Genomic DNA, 17,159 nt, shown 5'->3' on the forward strand with positions numbered 1-17,159 from the left:
AAAGGGAGCGTGAGGGGAAAGTAAAAACACCCCTTCTTTCTTTACATCTAGTTTTCACATCAACAACCTATTATACAACCTTCCACCCGCCGCCCCCCTTCATATCTACATGAAATATGAAACAAAAAACAAAACAATGGTAATGCATTGTTTAACTGTTCCGTCATTTATCCGCTGCAAGCCGTTAGACACTGACATGTTTCAGTGTGTGTTACTTTATGGTTTATGGCAGTTTTTGGACCAGGAGTTTTTCCTAAATACTTGGGGCCCTAGAGTTCTTCCTGGGCATGTTGTCAGGAACAACTCCTGGCCAATCGATGTGACCACATATTCAAATGAGGTGTTACCTACACAGCTAACGGTCGTCTCTTCTTTTGTCCAGTCTGTTCACGGGGCCTCTCCTGCTTGAGTCTCCTCTGCTGAACCATCATATACGGTATTTGTAGACATAATACCTTGTCTCTAAACAGTCTCTCTTTTCATCCAAAAGCCTCCTCCTCCAAAAAGCATTTTTCCCCTCCTGCGATTCCCACAAGTCTTCTTAATATTCCTATATTCCACTGCTATTGTCATAAGGATAAACATGATTGCTGTAAAATATACGTGTGATTGTATTGCTATGATGACAGAGGGTAACAGTGTCTTTAGAAGATCCTACGGAGGAAGAATCATTTGGCAGCAATGTCACTGCTCCACCAAGAAAAAAAACTTGCAATAACTAATCTCAAAAAAAGGAAAAACACACATGTAGAAAAATAACATCTAACTATTAGGACATTGTGGGTTTCTTGGGATCTCTCTGGGCAGGATTAGGGACAGGGAAGTGGACTAAAACAGTCCTTTTCTAACCTGGGCCTGGAGATCCACAGGGGGGGGTGCAGGCTTTGTTTCTATCCAGCACTAACACACCTGATCCTACTGTACTTCTCAAATCATCATCAAGACCGACCATGATTCGGTGATTCAGGTTAGTTAGTTGTGCTAGGCTGCGACAAAAGCATGCCCACCTCGTGGATCGTCCAGGACCAGAGTACGAGTCCATAGGGCAAAGGAGGCGACTCCTAGGGGCCAGAGGATGGGTAAAGGGCTGTGCTTGTATGGAGGGATCTGGGGCATGGCCACACGTTATGGGAGGGTGGAGTGGGGGGGGGGGGGGGGGGGGGGGGGGAAGCCATAGGAAGAGTGGGGGAGGTTGGGAGACGGTGTTGTAACTGGTGTCACTGGAAGACTGTGTGATAGGTGGGGCACTGGTGTGACTTCATATACTTGAGGGCAAACTTGAGCTCCTTGCTCTTCTTTTCCCACTTGTGGATGGACATGAGGAGGAGCTGCTGATCCACCTTCCTGCCCATGATGAGGAAGTTGCTGCCCAGGCTGTCCAGCTGAGCGCAGGGGCAGTTGGCTCCGTTCTTGATGTACAGAGTCAGCTTCTTCAGGTCTTTCTTCCGAAGGACGCCCATCTTGAGGACTTTCTTCTTCTTCTGCGCCGCGATCAGCTTCCGGTCACCCTTCTCCTTTTTGACCTCCTTGATCTTCATCTTGAGGGCTGGAGAGAGGGGAGGGGGGCATGAGAGAGAGAGAGAGAGAGAGAGAGAGAGAGAGAGAGAAAGAGAAAGGGAGAGAGAGAGGTATATGGATCAGTGACTAGGATCTAAGGAGAACCTTGCTATTATAGTTTTGCCCCTATAGGCAACATGTTTTACTTATTTGAATATATAGCAGTTTAAACAAAGACGTCCTTAATCTATGTTGTAAACAAACAAATCACGTAATGGAAAAATATGCTATCAATTCCTGAAATCAGATTATCTCAACATATGACTTGATAATTCAAAATGCTAGTTCTGTTTTGTATTGTGACCCGGCAAAACGCTTGACAACATAACATACTCAAAGGGCAGGCACGCACACACACACACACACACACACACACACACACACACACACACACACACACACACACACACACACATACATACACACAAGGATGGTTTGTCCCTCTCTGGTTCTCCCATTCCCTGTTAAGGTTGTGAGACTTTTCACAACATGCTCACAGGGAGACTGTGCTACTGTCTGCCTTGTCCTGAGTAGAGAGCTAGTTTACACCCCTCCTGAGTAGAGAGCTAGTTTACACCCTCCTGAGTATAGAGCTAGTTTACACCCTCCTGAGTATAGAGCTAGTTTACACCCCTCCTGAGCAAGGAGCTAGTTTACACCCCTCCTGAGTAGGGAGCTAGTTTACACCCTCCTGAGTAGAGTGCTAGTTTACACCCCTCCTGAGTAGAGAGCTAGTTTACACCCTCCTGAGTAGGGAGCTAGTTTACACCCTCCTGAGTAGGGAGCTAGTTTACACCCTCCTGAGCAGAGAGCTAGTTTACACCCCTCCTGAGTAGGGAGCTAGTTTACACCCTCCTGAGTAGAGTGCTAGTTTACACCCCTCCTGAGTAGAGAGCTAGTTTACACCCTCCTGAGTAGGGAGCTAGTTTACACCCTCCTGAGTAAGGAACTAGTTTACACACTCCTGAGCAGGGAGCTAGTTTACACCCTCCTGAGTAGACAGCTAGTTTACACCCCTCCTGAGCAGAGAGCTAGTTCACACCCCTCCTGAGTAGACAGCTAGTTTACACCCCTCCTGAGCAGAGAGCTAGTTTACACCCTCCTGAGCAGAGAGCTAGTTTACACCCTCCTGAGCAGAGAGCTAGTTTACACCCTCCTGAGTAGGGAGCTAGTTTACACCCCTCCTGAGCAGAGAGCTAGTTTACACCCCTCCTGAGTAGAGAGCTAGTTTACACCCCTCCTGAGCAGAGAGCTAGTTTACACCCTCCTGAGTAGGGAGCTAGTTTACACCCTCCTGAGAAGAGAGCTAGTTTACACCCCTCCTGAGTAGAGAGCTAGTTTACACCCCTCCTGAGTAGAGAGCTAGTTTACACCCTCCTGAGTAGAGAGCTAGTTGACACCCCTCCTGAGCAGAGAGCTAGTTTACACCCTCCTGAGTAGAGAGCTAGTTTACACCCTCCTGAGTAGACAGCTAGTTTACACCCCTCCTGAGTATAGAGCTAGTTTACACCCTCCTGAGTAAAGAGCTAGTTTACACCCTCCTGAGCAGGGAGCTAGTTTACACCCTCCTGAGCAGAGAGCTAGTTTACACCCTCCTGAGTATAGAGCTAGTTTACACCCTCCTGAGCAAGGAGCTAGTTTACACCCCTCCTGAGTAGAGAGCTAGTTTACATCCCTCCCGAGTAGAGAGCTAGTTTACACCCTCCTGAGTAGAGAGCTAGTTTACACCCCTCCTGAGTAGAGAGCTAGTTTACACCTCTCCTGAGTAGACAGCTAGTTTTCACCCTCCTGAGTAGAGAGCTAGTTTACACCCTCCTGAGTAGGGAGCTAGTTTACACCCCTCCTGAGTAGGGAGCTAGTTTACACCCCTCCATGCACAAATAACGTTTAGCCTACATTTATTTTCTGATTTTGATGAGAACTGCTGTTGCTACTTCTGTGCATCTCTGCCGAAATCAATTAAATAAACAGCTCAAAAATAAAAAATAAAATAAAATAAATCAAGTGTGGTCAGGTCAATGCTGATTGTTGTGTCAATTGTAAATAGACGTCCTAATCCATTGATCACACTGTTGAGGGACCACTCTAGACTTCAAAAGGGTTAACACTGAATTACCTCCCTGACCGTAATAGCATGACAAAAACTCTTGTGCTTTAATAACACACATCATGTCAACGTTTAGCCAATATGACAGTGATAAAGAATATTGGTTTGGATTATTCGATATTCAAACTCTGGACGGTATTACAAATATTCAAGCAGGGGTATTTGACAAATTGTTTTCATACAGGGAGAAAACTTAACTGTGCAGTGAATTTCATCTCTCTAGCTTGATTGGAGAAAAGCAGGGTGCTCCAACTGACCCCTGTCTCCCCTACATACTGCTTGTCTGGCCTGCTAACATCATTAGTGCACATATCCTTTCCATTATGCTTTAATAAGGAGAATATACATTACATGCATGCAAGACTCTGAAACGACCAGGTATTGTATGATGTTGGTCCCCACCCATAGCCATTCAGATATATAATGTAATGAAGATACAGTATTTCCTGGACAATGACAAACATCCGATTATCATACCTATGAGCTGCTGACTGCTTTCTATACATTTATGTTGATACATTTCTATGTATTCATGTGACAGATTAAAACGGGACTGGAGAGCGTTTGAGAGAGGAATTCTGTGTGTGAGCTCTCTGACAGGCCTTATTAATCATGCCCAGGGTAAAGGCACAGTGTTGGTATGAAACATCGCTATGTTCCTCAGCCACTTGGAACACTGCCATTTCATTTCTCGCCTCCTTGTCTACTGTTTTATAAACACACATCATACACACAGATACACGCGCACGCAAAGTCTTAGCATGTTCCAAGGGAGGAATGTGTGTGTGTGTGTGGAGTGGGGTTGGCTTACTCCCGCGCTCTGATTCAGATCCAGATTCCCTGTTTGTGTGTGTGAGTGTGAGTGTGTGTGTGTGTGTGAGTGTGTGTGTGTGTGTGTGTGTGTGTGTGTGTGTGTGTGTGAGTGTGTGAGTGTGTGCCTGTGTGCGTGTGTGCGTGTGTGTGTGTGCGTGTGGTGTGCGCGTGTGTGTGGTGTGTGTGTGTGTGTGTGAGTGTGAGTGTGTGTGTGTGTGTGTGTGTGTGTGAGTGTGTGTGTGTGTGTGTGTGTGAGTGTGTGTCTGTGTGCGTGTGTGCGTGTGTGTGTGTGTGTTACATTACACCAGCCAGGGCCCCCAGCTTAGGCCAGAGACATCACACAGAGAGAATGCAAATAATGGAAAAGAAAATAGTGATTAAAAGGAAGCCCAATTAAACTGTGAACAGGCAGAGTTAAAACAAAAAACGACATGAATGCTTTTCAGTGAGAACACAACAAATGGGTGCATGGAAGACACACACACACACACACGCACACACACACACGCTATATGTAGTTTGTCTGGCCATCAGTGAAAAGCCTCCTCCTAGGAATGTAAAATCATTTCCCCCTGCCCTGTGTGCCCACCCATACACAGTAATAAGTACTGCAGTGGGTCTCTGTGTGTGAACATGCCTGGGCAGTGTCGTGGTGACAAGTTGGACCCACTTTTTATACAAACACTCTCCACTGAGTGAGAGGAGACATGGAGGGAAAGAGAGAGAGAGAGAGAGAGAGATTGAGCGAGAGGCTGTCACTTTGAGGAGAACCAGTATTTCCTTAAACTAGAGCACGTCACCTCCACTAACACCCAGGTGTTGGCTATGGGTCTGGCCTTGGCCCGGTCAGTGCCACACAATCCTAAATCATCCAGAAATAAGGGAATCTCCATTTAGGATTGATGCAGCGTGTTCAAAATGTGTTTGTGTTAAGCTTTTGTTTGCTAGACCTCCATCAGTACGAAGCCAAAGTAATCCGCTTTGAACAGACTTCCGACTTTTCCTCTGTTCATATTAATTTTCGTTCATACAGTTAAAGTAAAACTTGTTTAAAAACTTGAGTTACCTAGGGAAATCTGATATGGCTGAAAAAAGGCGTTGATCAAATTCCGTCGTTATTACATATTACATATTTAGATCATTATTGGCTCAAACACACAATCCTCTCTTGGCTTCTGCAATCTCTCACTGAGAATCAAACGTGCCAATAAGATGACCGTACAGTATGTGAAAGGAATGATAGTCTCTAGCTCATGCCTGTGGCTGGATATCTGCCTTGAGATGTAATCATGTTACCTCCCTGGGTCGTACAACCAAGCATTATTCAATCTCACAATTAAACAGACATATAATTATCTAAATGAGAGAAAGAACAGAACAGTTGTTTATGTTGTTCGTTACTTTTTTGTGTGAGCACACTTGATAATCTTGATAATGTTAGCTATCGCTGGCATCATGTTAAGACCATTTCATTGGTCAATTTCATAGAAATAGCCAGCAAATGGATTGTGAAATCGAGAAATGGTCGATAAATGTCACATGTTATTGGTAGGTTTTTTCTACTTCAATCTGAAATAGAAAACAAATAAAAGGATAACCGTGTAATGTAATGTTATATTCTCTGCAGAATCTCAGAGCAGCTTTTTCCAGCTCCGACACGCACATACAGTGTGATTATATGATTACTACATGCAGCACAGTAAACTATTAACTAGAAAGAGACGTAGCTATTGAAAAGTATAGTATGCTCGGCCAAAGAGCTTGACAAGTGGAGAGAATTGAAAAGGCCTGTTCTGGGTCCATGTCCAGAATCAAACCCTGGGAATGGAAGAGGTGGAGGCCTGAATATTAGATGGACATTGTCTGGATGGATGTTGACTGGATTCTGTCTGGACGTTGCCTAAGGGTTATACTGTATGTGGTTGAAATGTAATGTTTCTGAATAGAGAAAAAGCGTCTGCAAAGTTCATACAGTATGTGACACGTTCTCATGCTTTGATCCTCATATCGAGATCCGATCATTAATTTTTTTGCTTCTTTCGAAAAAAAAATTGAATACATTTCTGTGTTGTTGAAAATCAATGACATCACTAGTCAACTAGCACAGCTGTGTTGTGTATTCCCAACGACGTTGAAATGTGGTTCCGTGTTTCAAAAGAAAAAGTCTGAACATTTCGATTGGTTGCTGATATGCGGACCAAAAGACTAGAACGTGTCACACAGTAATCATACACAACACATGCATCCTGCCTGGCTAGCACACATTGTTGACATTCTCCACTCTGTCTCCTGTGGGCTCTGTTCCACCACGAGGAGGCCGCATTGCATCACATCACATCACCACATTAATGATGACAGGGAAGGGCCTTATGATTGCACATCATGATTAATAAGGTCATGGTTCACTTTCCATAACAGATCATGGTACAACTATGTTGTGGTTCTTATTACTGTCATCAGCTCTGGTGGGATTTCCTAGTCTTTGTATGAAAGAGGGGGGAATGTGCGTGTGCGTGTGTGTGTGTGTGTGTGTCATGCTACATTTTCATCCTTCATCATTGAGAGATCAGATAAGGACTGTCAGCCTTAACAGTTCCTGTGTGTGTGTGTGTGTGTGTGTGTGTGTGTGTGTGTGTGTGTGTCTGTGTCTGTGTCTGTGTCTGTGTCTGTGTCTGTGTGTGTGTGTGTGTGTAGGGGGAGTTACAGTACTTACCAAAATCACTAGCACAGTAATGTTCCATAATGGCGTCGGCTTTCAGTTCGTTGTCACACGGGGGGCAGACCTTAGAGGCTGAGGGGGAAAGACGAGAACAAAATCAATAACATTCATTCACACGTTCAGACTGAGTGTATAATAACGTAACCACACGACTTGGGGAACCTTGGTGTGTTTGAGCACATCCAGGTGAGTTCACTGTGTGTATAGCAATGCTGTCATTGGGACCCAAAGGATGGCTGTTCTAACTACTGCATGAACAGAATGTTTCAAGTATTTTCAATCATTTAAGGTGTAGAGTAGACAAAGGAGTTCCATAGTCCGGGAAGGGGAGGGCGGGGGGGGGGGGGGGGGGGGGGGATGGGGGCTATGCAGGTACAGTAGAATCAGCTACTCGAGCTGGTATAAACTTAGACCAGTCTGTGCTGCTTTAAGCCCTCAGCTCCTCTGAAACACTTGTTTTTGAGCCACCATGTCAGATCTTATATGCTGTGGCAGGAACATATAGCCCAGGAGCCTGCCTGATGTTTGCACTGCAATTACTACTTTGGAGAAAATGTTTTAATTTCACAAGTTGTATATTTGGTGTGCGGGCGTGGTCTGTTGGTCTGTCCCGGTATGAAAGGTACACGGTTGTGAGAGCCGCTGAGCTCAGTTAAAAAAGTGATTATGTACGTAGAGCCAGGTCTCTATCTAGAGATGAACCATACATTGTTCAAACTTCAAAGAAAAGCCAAGTTTATCTTGAACTGAAATGACCTCCCCCCCCACTTTTCTTTTTAGAAAGTTTAGTTTCAGTCTGTGTGTGTGTGTGTGCTTGGGTAATGAGTTTGAGTTGGTAAACTCACTCCTCGTACCGCGACCTGTGCCATTGAATTGCTAGCTTCTCGGCGGCATAGCTGGTTAAAATCTGATGTTTCAAGGGCAGTAACTTGTGTTTTCAATATGAATGAATGAATGAATGGTCTTTATTGTCATTGCTATAGTACAGGTACCAAACAACGAAATGTGGGAGGGGTGGCTCCCCTGGTGCTAGGAAAGAGGAAAAAAAAAAAAAAAAAGAAGGGAAAGGAGCTGGTTTACATAAATAAAGGCTATGTACACTATCCACTATACTATACTGTACAGATAAGACGACTAGGGTTGTCATATTGCACATAGTGTTATTGCACATTCATTTAAAGTGTCACAGTTTGCAGGCTTGAAATAGAGAGGACCCGAGGGACGAAGCCATACTGTTTCAAGGCAATGCAACGTATGTCACACTTACTTGTGTGTGCATCTGAAGGCTAATGTATGAGTGTCTATATGTATTTGTACTCTATCTGTCTAACAGTAATACTGCTAACAGATACATGTAACCCAAACAGTAATGCTTGGTTTGGATGCTTTGTCTTTAATATCAGCTCAACTGATCCACAAAACAGAGACGTGGGTGGGATAGAGAGACTCAGGGAGAAATGGAAGAAGAGAGAGTGAGAAGGCTGTGGTCGTATGGATATCGTCCCTACACCACTGAAACTTATACCTACTGTATGGGGGCAGTGCTTGCCTTGAAGGAGATATACATATTCATAGGAAAAAGCATTAGCTTTCTGCTGAAAGTGTACTTTTAAAACTTGACAGGCGTTTGCTTACAGCAGTGGTAAATACTTCTTTGTCATTCTCTCACCACAATATTCAAGTCATTTCGTAACATGGAGACACACTGCTCCCTTACCAGTTCTTACTTACACACACACATACACACACACACACACACACACACACACACACACACACTCCCAATCCCCCCTCCTCCCAGGTTAAAAGTCAAAGGTCAGAGGTTATCACCCCGACCCAAACCTCAGCCGTCTGGGCATATAATGAGAGGGGTCAAAGTTTAGCATGCCTCACTGCCTGGGTCGTGGGGAGTTGAACCCCATCCTCTCTGAGTAACCGTCAATGTGTGTGTGTGCGTGTGTGTGTGTGTGTGTGTGTGTGTGTGTGTGTGTGTGTGTAAACTGCCAGTTTATCCCCTCTGAGAGTTCCCATGCATTCACACTCTGAGACATGCTAGGCAGAGGGTCAGGGCTCTAATTGTGTGGTGTGCTCTCTCTCTCTCTCTCTCTCTCTCTCTCTCTCTCTCTCTCTCTCACACACACACACACACACACACACACACACACACTCTCTGGCTGTTTTGAATGATTCACTTGAAGCTGCTACATCTTATTCAGCCTCCATAGTAATTCATTCTGGTTTCACTGGGGTGGTATGTTGGCAGGAAGCCTACTTGTGTCGGTGCCAGACCATGTGTCAGGAGAATGCTTTCCATCAATACGGACCAGCGCGGCACTGGCCCTGCTTATCCATTAACCAGTATCAGGAGGCACATAGGAGAAACCTGGAGCAGGAGAGGGGGGGGGGGTCCATCATGGGAACCCCCTGTCATTGATTGTGTCAGCAGGGCAGTGTGGAGATGCTTGGCCTGCTGTCTCCTGTCAGAGTCGATTCCAGTGATCCTTACCAGAGCTTACAGTCACACGCACGCACACGCGCACGCGCACACACACACACGCACGCACACACACACACACGCGCAGACACATGCCTACACACTCACACACAAGCACACACTCACACACACACACAGACACACACACACACACACAAGCACACACTCACACACGCATGCCTACACGCTCGCACACAAGCACACACTCACACACACACACAGAAGCACACACTCACACACACACACACACACACATGCCCACATGCACACACAGAAGCACACACTCACACTCGCACACACACACACACACACACAGACAGTATCTCAACGCTTCTTTATATGAGCTCCAGACCAACGCTACTGTACACTGTATACCCCCCGAAGCCTGTGTTGAGCCTGGCCGTGTATCACAGAGGCTTTTATGGGGAGAATGTTCTGGTTAAAGTATGCACAGGTCACAATCTCACGCCTCATTGGGGCTCTTTAACTTACGAGCAGCAACACTTATGACATAAAACGTTACTGTGGCGGGGATGAAACTAGGTGTGATTTATGTCAGAGGGGCTAACATCTGTTTAAATGCACCGTGCACACAGACAGAGGAGGGCTTAAACATGGGCCGCGGGCCGCCCCGAGGGCCCCCTAAAACACAGCACACTTCTCGCATCTGTAAGAATCCTGTACAGAACAGAAAGGACATTCTCAAAGGGCCTCGCCAGTGTACCACGCATGTTCCATGAGTGTTAGATCAGATTTTCCCTTTCATACAGAGCCCCCGAGTTCACATGAGAGATGGTCATTGTCCTCGCTCTGAGGTCGGTCGGTCTTTGAAGGGTTGTAACATGCTCTGAAAACACACGGACAGACTGCTTGGAGACACAATATTGCTCACACGATATTCAATGAACAGTCTGTGTATGCAAGGTATTGTAGTGGAAACAATAAATATCTTCATTACTGTATCTATCTTAACTTCCTTCACAGTGCATATTAATCAACAGTTCAGTTAAAGTGATGGTAATCAGGCTTGCTATAGTCTTTGTTTGTTTTTGAGGTGAGGTATTTTATCTTTAGAAACTCCAGTAAAACTCCTACCACCAGGCTGGGGAAGGGGCTGTCGTTGTCTTACTAATGGCTCTTAAAGTGAGCCTCAGGTCGGCCTTCCTCCAGCTCCCTGGTCCTTGGTGCCTCTCCAGAATCTTAGTCCAGCCAGCAGCTTGTTTGTGTTGCCATGATCTCTCTGGACTTGTGTTTCATGTAATCGCACACCCAGAACCCACACGCAGATATAGAGACACAGAGAGATACATATACACCCACACGCACACCTACACACACGCACACACGCACACACACACACAAACACACACAGCTAGCTCCTCTCACTCTGGGCAGCGACAGCAAGGTGGAAAGTGAATCTAACTCTGTACTGCTAGTTTCCACACAAGCCCTCCAACCGTGCTATATCATGTAATTGCAGAATAGCTCAGATTGTATCTGGGCCTCCCAGGCTAGGGCAGGAGGAGAGAGAGATGCCAGTGATTGATAGTGCAGATCTCAGACTCACAGTGATCATAATGACGATCAAAATCCTCCAAAAGCTCCTTTCTAAACTGCATCTCTCTTTAGTGCACTTTGAAGTGCTCTCAGAGTTTGTGGTGAAAGGTACCCTCTCCGTGAGTCATCTGTCCCTTGTGGGAACGAGACAAAGAACAAGCATAAGAGACTGAAAAGGATGTTCCGGAAGAAAATCTTTCTGCTTACAAAGCCTTATTTAGGTAGTTTAGTTGATTATGTTAAAAGATACTTTGGACTATAGATAGGAGGATAGATAGACAGAGAGCTAGAGAGAGGGAGTGGAAATGTGCTTAATGTTTAAAAGTCTAAATAGTATCACAAATCTGTATAGACTTTCTTTTTTAAGTAGGGTCAGTCAGTAACCATTTTAAAGTTGTATTGTGTTGTATTTTAAAATGTATCATAGGAACCCAATAGTCTTCATACTCTAGAAACATACATGTTAATTCATTTAATTCTAAGTTTAAAGTCTAAATAGCATCAACACTCTGAATAGAAGATATATAAGTGGAGTCAGTGTACACACTTTAAAGTTCAACTGAGGTGTCAAGCTTAAAATATGAAAAAGTGGATACATTTCTAATTGTCCCCATGCACTCAACAAATGGCCATAATGAATGATTAGTATGAGCCTGGAGAGTTCGATAGGATTGAGTAGAGAGAGTTGGTTGGTTAAGTGGTTGAGAGTGGTTTCACTGGGGTAGAACTGGTTGCTAAGCGAGTGCATTGTTGTGTAATCACTCTAAGAATGTGTTCTGTACTGTTAGGTCTCCTGCTGTTTTTATTCAAGAGTTCTGAAAGTTCCATGGCAGTTGCAGTAACAATTACGCTTTCAGAATGTTGGCCTACGGTCAGTGTTTAAAAGGTTCATTCTACCATTGCAGAGGTGGGCTAACTCAGAGGTTGTGTATACTCTAGAGATATGCCATTCTCTTGATTTACTATTGGTTTTGCAAGAGACAGGGAAGATGGCGTGAGTCCCATTTGGAGATATATATTTCTGACCAATTTCCATGCAATTATACAGCGCCTTTTAGTAAGCATTCTGAAAAATGTATGCACTCACTGCAACGTAAGTCGCTTTGGATAAAAGTGTCATCTTAGCAGATTATTATATTAAGTATTCACCCCCTTGGACTTTTTCCATATTTTGTTGTGCTACAATCTGACTTTAAAATAGATTTGTTTATTTTTTTGTCACTGATCTACGCAAAATACTCTAATTTCGTGTAATGTTTTCTTATGAATTAAAAATTAAAAGCTGAAATGTCTTGGGTCAATACACATTCAACCCCTTTGCTATGACAATATTTAAATGAGCTCAAATACAAAAATGTCTTCAACACATCAAGTTTAATTGAGTGCAAGGATAAAAGATATTGCGATTTTGGAATGAATATCTTTGTTTTAATAGGGTCTCTGAATTGCATAGGAATCAATTACACACAGTGTGGATTAGGCTGTCACTTCTTTTAAAGAGGCTTTGGCTACCAAAATGCTACTGTGGAAGACACGAGTTGACGAAAGATATGTGAAGTGCTTCCAAAAGCCACCACAAGGTGGAGACAAGAGCTACGAAGGATGTTTGAAAACATATATCCTATAAACATAATATCCTATTTTATACAACAGTTAGTTCCGACCAAGTAATTTGATTGGACAAGAGGCATTCCATGAGTTACGATATACAGTATAACAGCACTGGGACTTTTAACTATATCTATCACTCCGCTGCACAGATGTTCTACTAAATGACCGTTAATCAGACTACATGTTTGTGTTCAGGTTACTAGGCCACAGTCCATTTGAAGTTCAGTTGTGGAACTATTTTTTGTTTATTTTGATGATTAAATAAACAAACAAATCATAATCTGTTGTCGCTTATTACTGTTAACTAATAAATTGAGCTGTAGAACTGTTGTATAAAACACTCCCTCTCGTGTGATATTGCTTAATTAACACATGCCACCAAAGCGACTGTCAACCGAGTCATATTTCACTGGTTGCACAATACATGGAAATGTACAAATAAATGTACACGATACAAAGTAGCTAGCCACGATACAAAGTAGCTAGTTTGTGTTCAGGTTACTAGCCAACAGTCCAGTTGAACAGTCCCGTTTTTTCTTTTTTCTTGACGGAGCCTGCGGCCTCGTACCTACGACCGAATCACAGCCGTGCTGATATTCAGTATAACACACTCCCTCTCGTGTGATATTGCTTAAATATCCTATAAACATATATCCTATATTATATCCTATAAACATATATCCTATATTAGGCAAAATCGAGCTGATTAGACTGATTCGACTAGCAGATCAGCTCATGAATTACAGGAAGATGAAGAGTAGACATTGTTTAATGTCTTAACAGGAACCGACTGGTGTTTTTCAAATATCATTATCGACTCTCATACTGTATGTTGTAGTCATCACACATTCTCTCAATGTAAGTGCTCTGATAGAAAAGGACAATCAGGGGGAATGTTTTAGAGGTATTTTGACATGAATAAGCACAAGTTAGTACTGATAATGCAAGACATGGATTCCAAAATAAACTTAGTAATTTTGGGGAAATTAGGAACTAACTAAGGAGACTAATTCCCCCTTACCTTCCCCCACTCTCCTCAAATTGGTAATAGATTGCAAGAGATACTAGATGCCCTCAGTGGTTACATGTTATCTATCTATCTATCTATCTATCTATCTATCTATCTATCTATCTATCTATCTATTTATCTATCTATCTATCTATCTATCTATCTATCTATCTATCTATCTATCTATCTATCTATCTATCTATCTATCTATCTATCTATCTATGTATCTATCTATCTATCTATCTATCTATCTATCTATCTATCTATCTATCTATCTATCTATCTATCTATCTTTCTCTCATCTGTCCGGCTATTTACCCTATATTCATTAATCCATCCAACCAATCAAACAATCAACCAAAGGACATCACTGTAAAATGATCACCTGCATCACAACTATTATGGATGCATTAGAAGTAGAGAAGTAGTTCCTCTACAAGCCAGACTCTTCTGAATGTATATCTGGTTTTAGGAAAGCACTAGGAACAGCCGTACGATCTACTGAGAGAGATGTCACATGCACCCATAAGTTACACTGCAGATGAAAGCCTACTTGAGGTGGAAGTTGGAGGCAGTAAGCTGTGGGGTGTGGTCGAAGGCAGGAAGTAAGCTGTGGGGTGTGGTCGAAGGCAGGAAGTAGGCTGTGGGGTGTGGTCGAAGGCAGGAAGTAGGCTGTGGGGTGTGGTCGAAGCCACCAGGTGAGATAGACTATAGAATAAGATAAGACACAGATTTTCTTCAGTTTATTTCAGGTTTTTTATTACAATGTTCTTCTTCTGTGCCATGCAACCTCCTCAGGTTCCCTTTCCAGCTGATTCTGGTGTTCGGGAAGCTGGGGTTGCTCAACACTCTCTGGAAAGACATGCTTGCATAATTTAATAACAAATATTGTATCCTTGTCAGCTATAAGATAAGAAAGTGTCCCACTTCTCATTATCAAATAATGTTGGGCTCACAGGTATGTCATTGTGTGATTTCTTTGTTAAATGTGCTGAAGATTACCACCTATAGCAGATACACTTTGATGTAGCAAAATAGCAGCAGATGAAGAACAAGCTTGCTGTTTTTTCTTTGATTACTACATTAGATGCCAGCATTCATTTGAAAAAGGCAAGGATTATCACTCACCATTGGCAATGCTAATAACACTGTTAAGTTTCTTGTGGGTTTTCCTCAATGGTGCTGGAGGTGGAGGCCTGTTCATGTGCAGCATCTTGCAAAACACATCTGCTTCTGTACAACCACACATGTTGTTATGCTTTTACTACTTACTGGAATAAACATGTTACAATCACAGACGTATGTACTTAAATAAATGAAATATTATTGTTACTTGTGTACCGTTTTGTTGGAGGCTTTGGACAGCCTTCTCAATGTTCCCTTGTCTGGTGAGACACTTAGACAGCAACTACAGGGTTGTTTATTCCCAAGATTAAAGCAAAATAAGTTTGTAACTAAGCCCCGCGGTGGCGCAGCGGTCTAAGCATCAGTCTCTGGTGCAAGCTGCCCACTGGGGACTGGGATCGAAACCCGGTCTCGCCAGACCCGGATATGGCCGGGGCCCACGGGGAGAAGCATATTGGACGGCCGCTCCCGAGGGTGGTATAGGCTATTTCCGGATAAGGATCCGTCGCGCAACACCGCCCCCGTCTGGTGCCGGAATAACAGTGTTGGGCTCGAGGGGCCGGTAGCTAGTCTATCGGCTCTCTCATCTGGGCTGCCGGCCACGGGGTGCGCGTGCGGCCGATCCTACGCAATAGGCGACAGGGGATAATTGGACACTAGGTTGGGTATAATTGGATACTAAATTGGGTGAAAAAGGGATAAAATAAAAAATAAAAAATAAAAGTTTGTAACTGCCTGTTGGGACGTCATGTTCAACCTTGATATAATCTGTACGAAACCTATATCAAGTCTCCAGCACTGAGACCCACTTTAAATGCCACCCAACCTATTGCCAACGTTAGCTAGCTAAACTTTACAGCGGGTAACGTTAGTTTGCTGGTAATGGTAATACTAGTTATGTAATATTAGTTGTAATAATACTAGTTAGTTACTAGTAGTAACCATAACTTTTAAGTACAGTTTTGCGAATGTTATCTCACATCTAACATAGCGTTAGCTAGAGAGTGACAACATTAGCTAGCTTACCTTGGACCAGATGAATGTATGTTAGTTCATCTTCAAGGTATTTAGGATCATCATCTTATCCACTGCCCGGCATCTTTCCTCTTGGGTTTTGGGCTTCGGAAAGGGGAAAAAAATGACTCCTCCCTCTAAACTTTTGGGGAATCTTCTGCCAGATTTTGCAGATGCTTTAGGGCCAACGTTTCACCATTTTGCGCCTTCACGACAGCTTGACAGACCATCTTCATCTTTGCAAAAATTCAGAACAATAGGTGAAGTTGCTGAAGCAAGCCCACTATTTAGTCAAATAAGTATCTCAAAAACCTTTTTAAAACTTGCTTTAAATGTATCTTTTAATCTAAATATTTGTATTGTTATTTTTACTGACTGTGGCTTTGTTTTGCTTTTTATTTAACTATCTATTCTTGTTCTCTCCATGGAATAGTGTCTTTGGGTACTGAGAAAAGCACTAAAGAAGAAAATAAAGAAATGCATTATTATTATTATTATTATTATTATTATTATTATTATCATTATATCATAATAAGTAGTATATTATATATAAGTATGAGAACGAACAAAAGTAGAACTTGCTAAACTGAAGTTACTAGAACCTGTGCTTAGTTGATTAATTATCAGTTTTGCTTCTTACAGCTGTGTTGATTTCTCAAAATATTATTCCCAAATTCATTAGGCAATATGCCTACTGCATTAGGCTCCACTCCTAGCTCTCCACACTGCACCCTGTTATGATGTTTTTAATGGCAAAATGCATCTTCCATCATAGTTTTGTCAAAATGTGACTAATTTAATAAATGCCGCATCTGTATGGAAAGACACATTATTCATCCAAGTTTCATCAAAGTTGTCCCAGTGGTGTCAGAAAAAGAAAAAGAGAAAAAGTGTGTTTCATACAAACGGACTGAGGCAGAATAATAGTCTCCTCTCCAATTTCAGAGGAGGGGGATAATAATAATAATAAGTGAATGGAAAATAAGGAATTAGAATATCAAGACTTGAAGACTCACAGATGCAAGCCCACTAATAAATAATGCCAATCATGCCAATGTACATTATATTCCCTTTTTTCTTTGATTGAACAAGTATAATTTGGATGTGTGTTTGTGTGTGTGTGTGTGTGTGTGTGTGTGTGTGTGTGTGTGTA

At 42.9% G+C, this 17,159-nt stretch overlaps 1 protein-coding gene across 1 annotated transcript in view; it reads right to left on the reverse strand.

The window, feature by feature from the left end:
• Nucleotides 1–1,217: 1,217 nt before the first annotated feature.
• sfrp5 (secreted frizzled-related protein 5) overlaps nucleotides 1,218–17,159 on the reverse strand; it is a gene marked incomplete at both ends in the record, with an annotated part of 21,585 nt that continues 5,643 nt past the window's right edge. Inside the window, 2 exons of the mRNA XM_080536784.1 lie at nucleotides 1,218–1,546; nucleotides 7,191–7,268. Coding sequence (XP_080392910.1) covers nucleotides 1,218–1,546; nucleotides 7,191–7,268 — 407 coding nt within the window. The remainder of the gene's footprint in view (nucleotides 1,547–7,190; nucleotides 7,269–17,159) is intronic.

Source organism: Nansenia antarctica (assembly GCF_963989245.1).
Source record: "Nansenia antarctica genome assembly, chromosome: 1".
Classification (NCBI taxonomy): Eukaryota; Metazoa; Chordata; class Actinopteri; order Argentiniformes; family Microstomatidae; genus Nansenia; species Nansenia antarctica.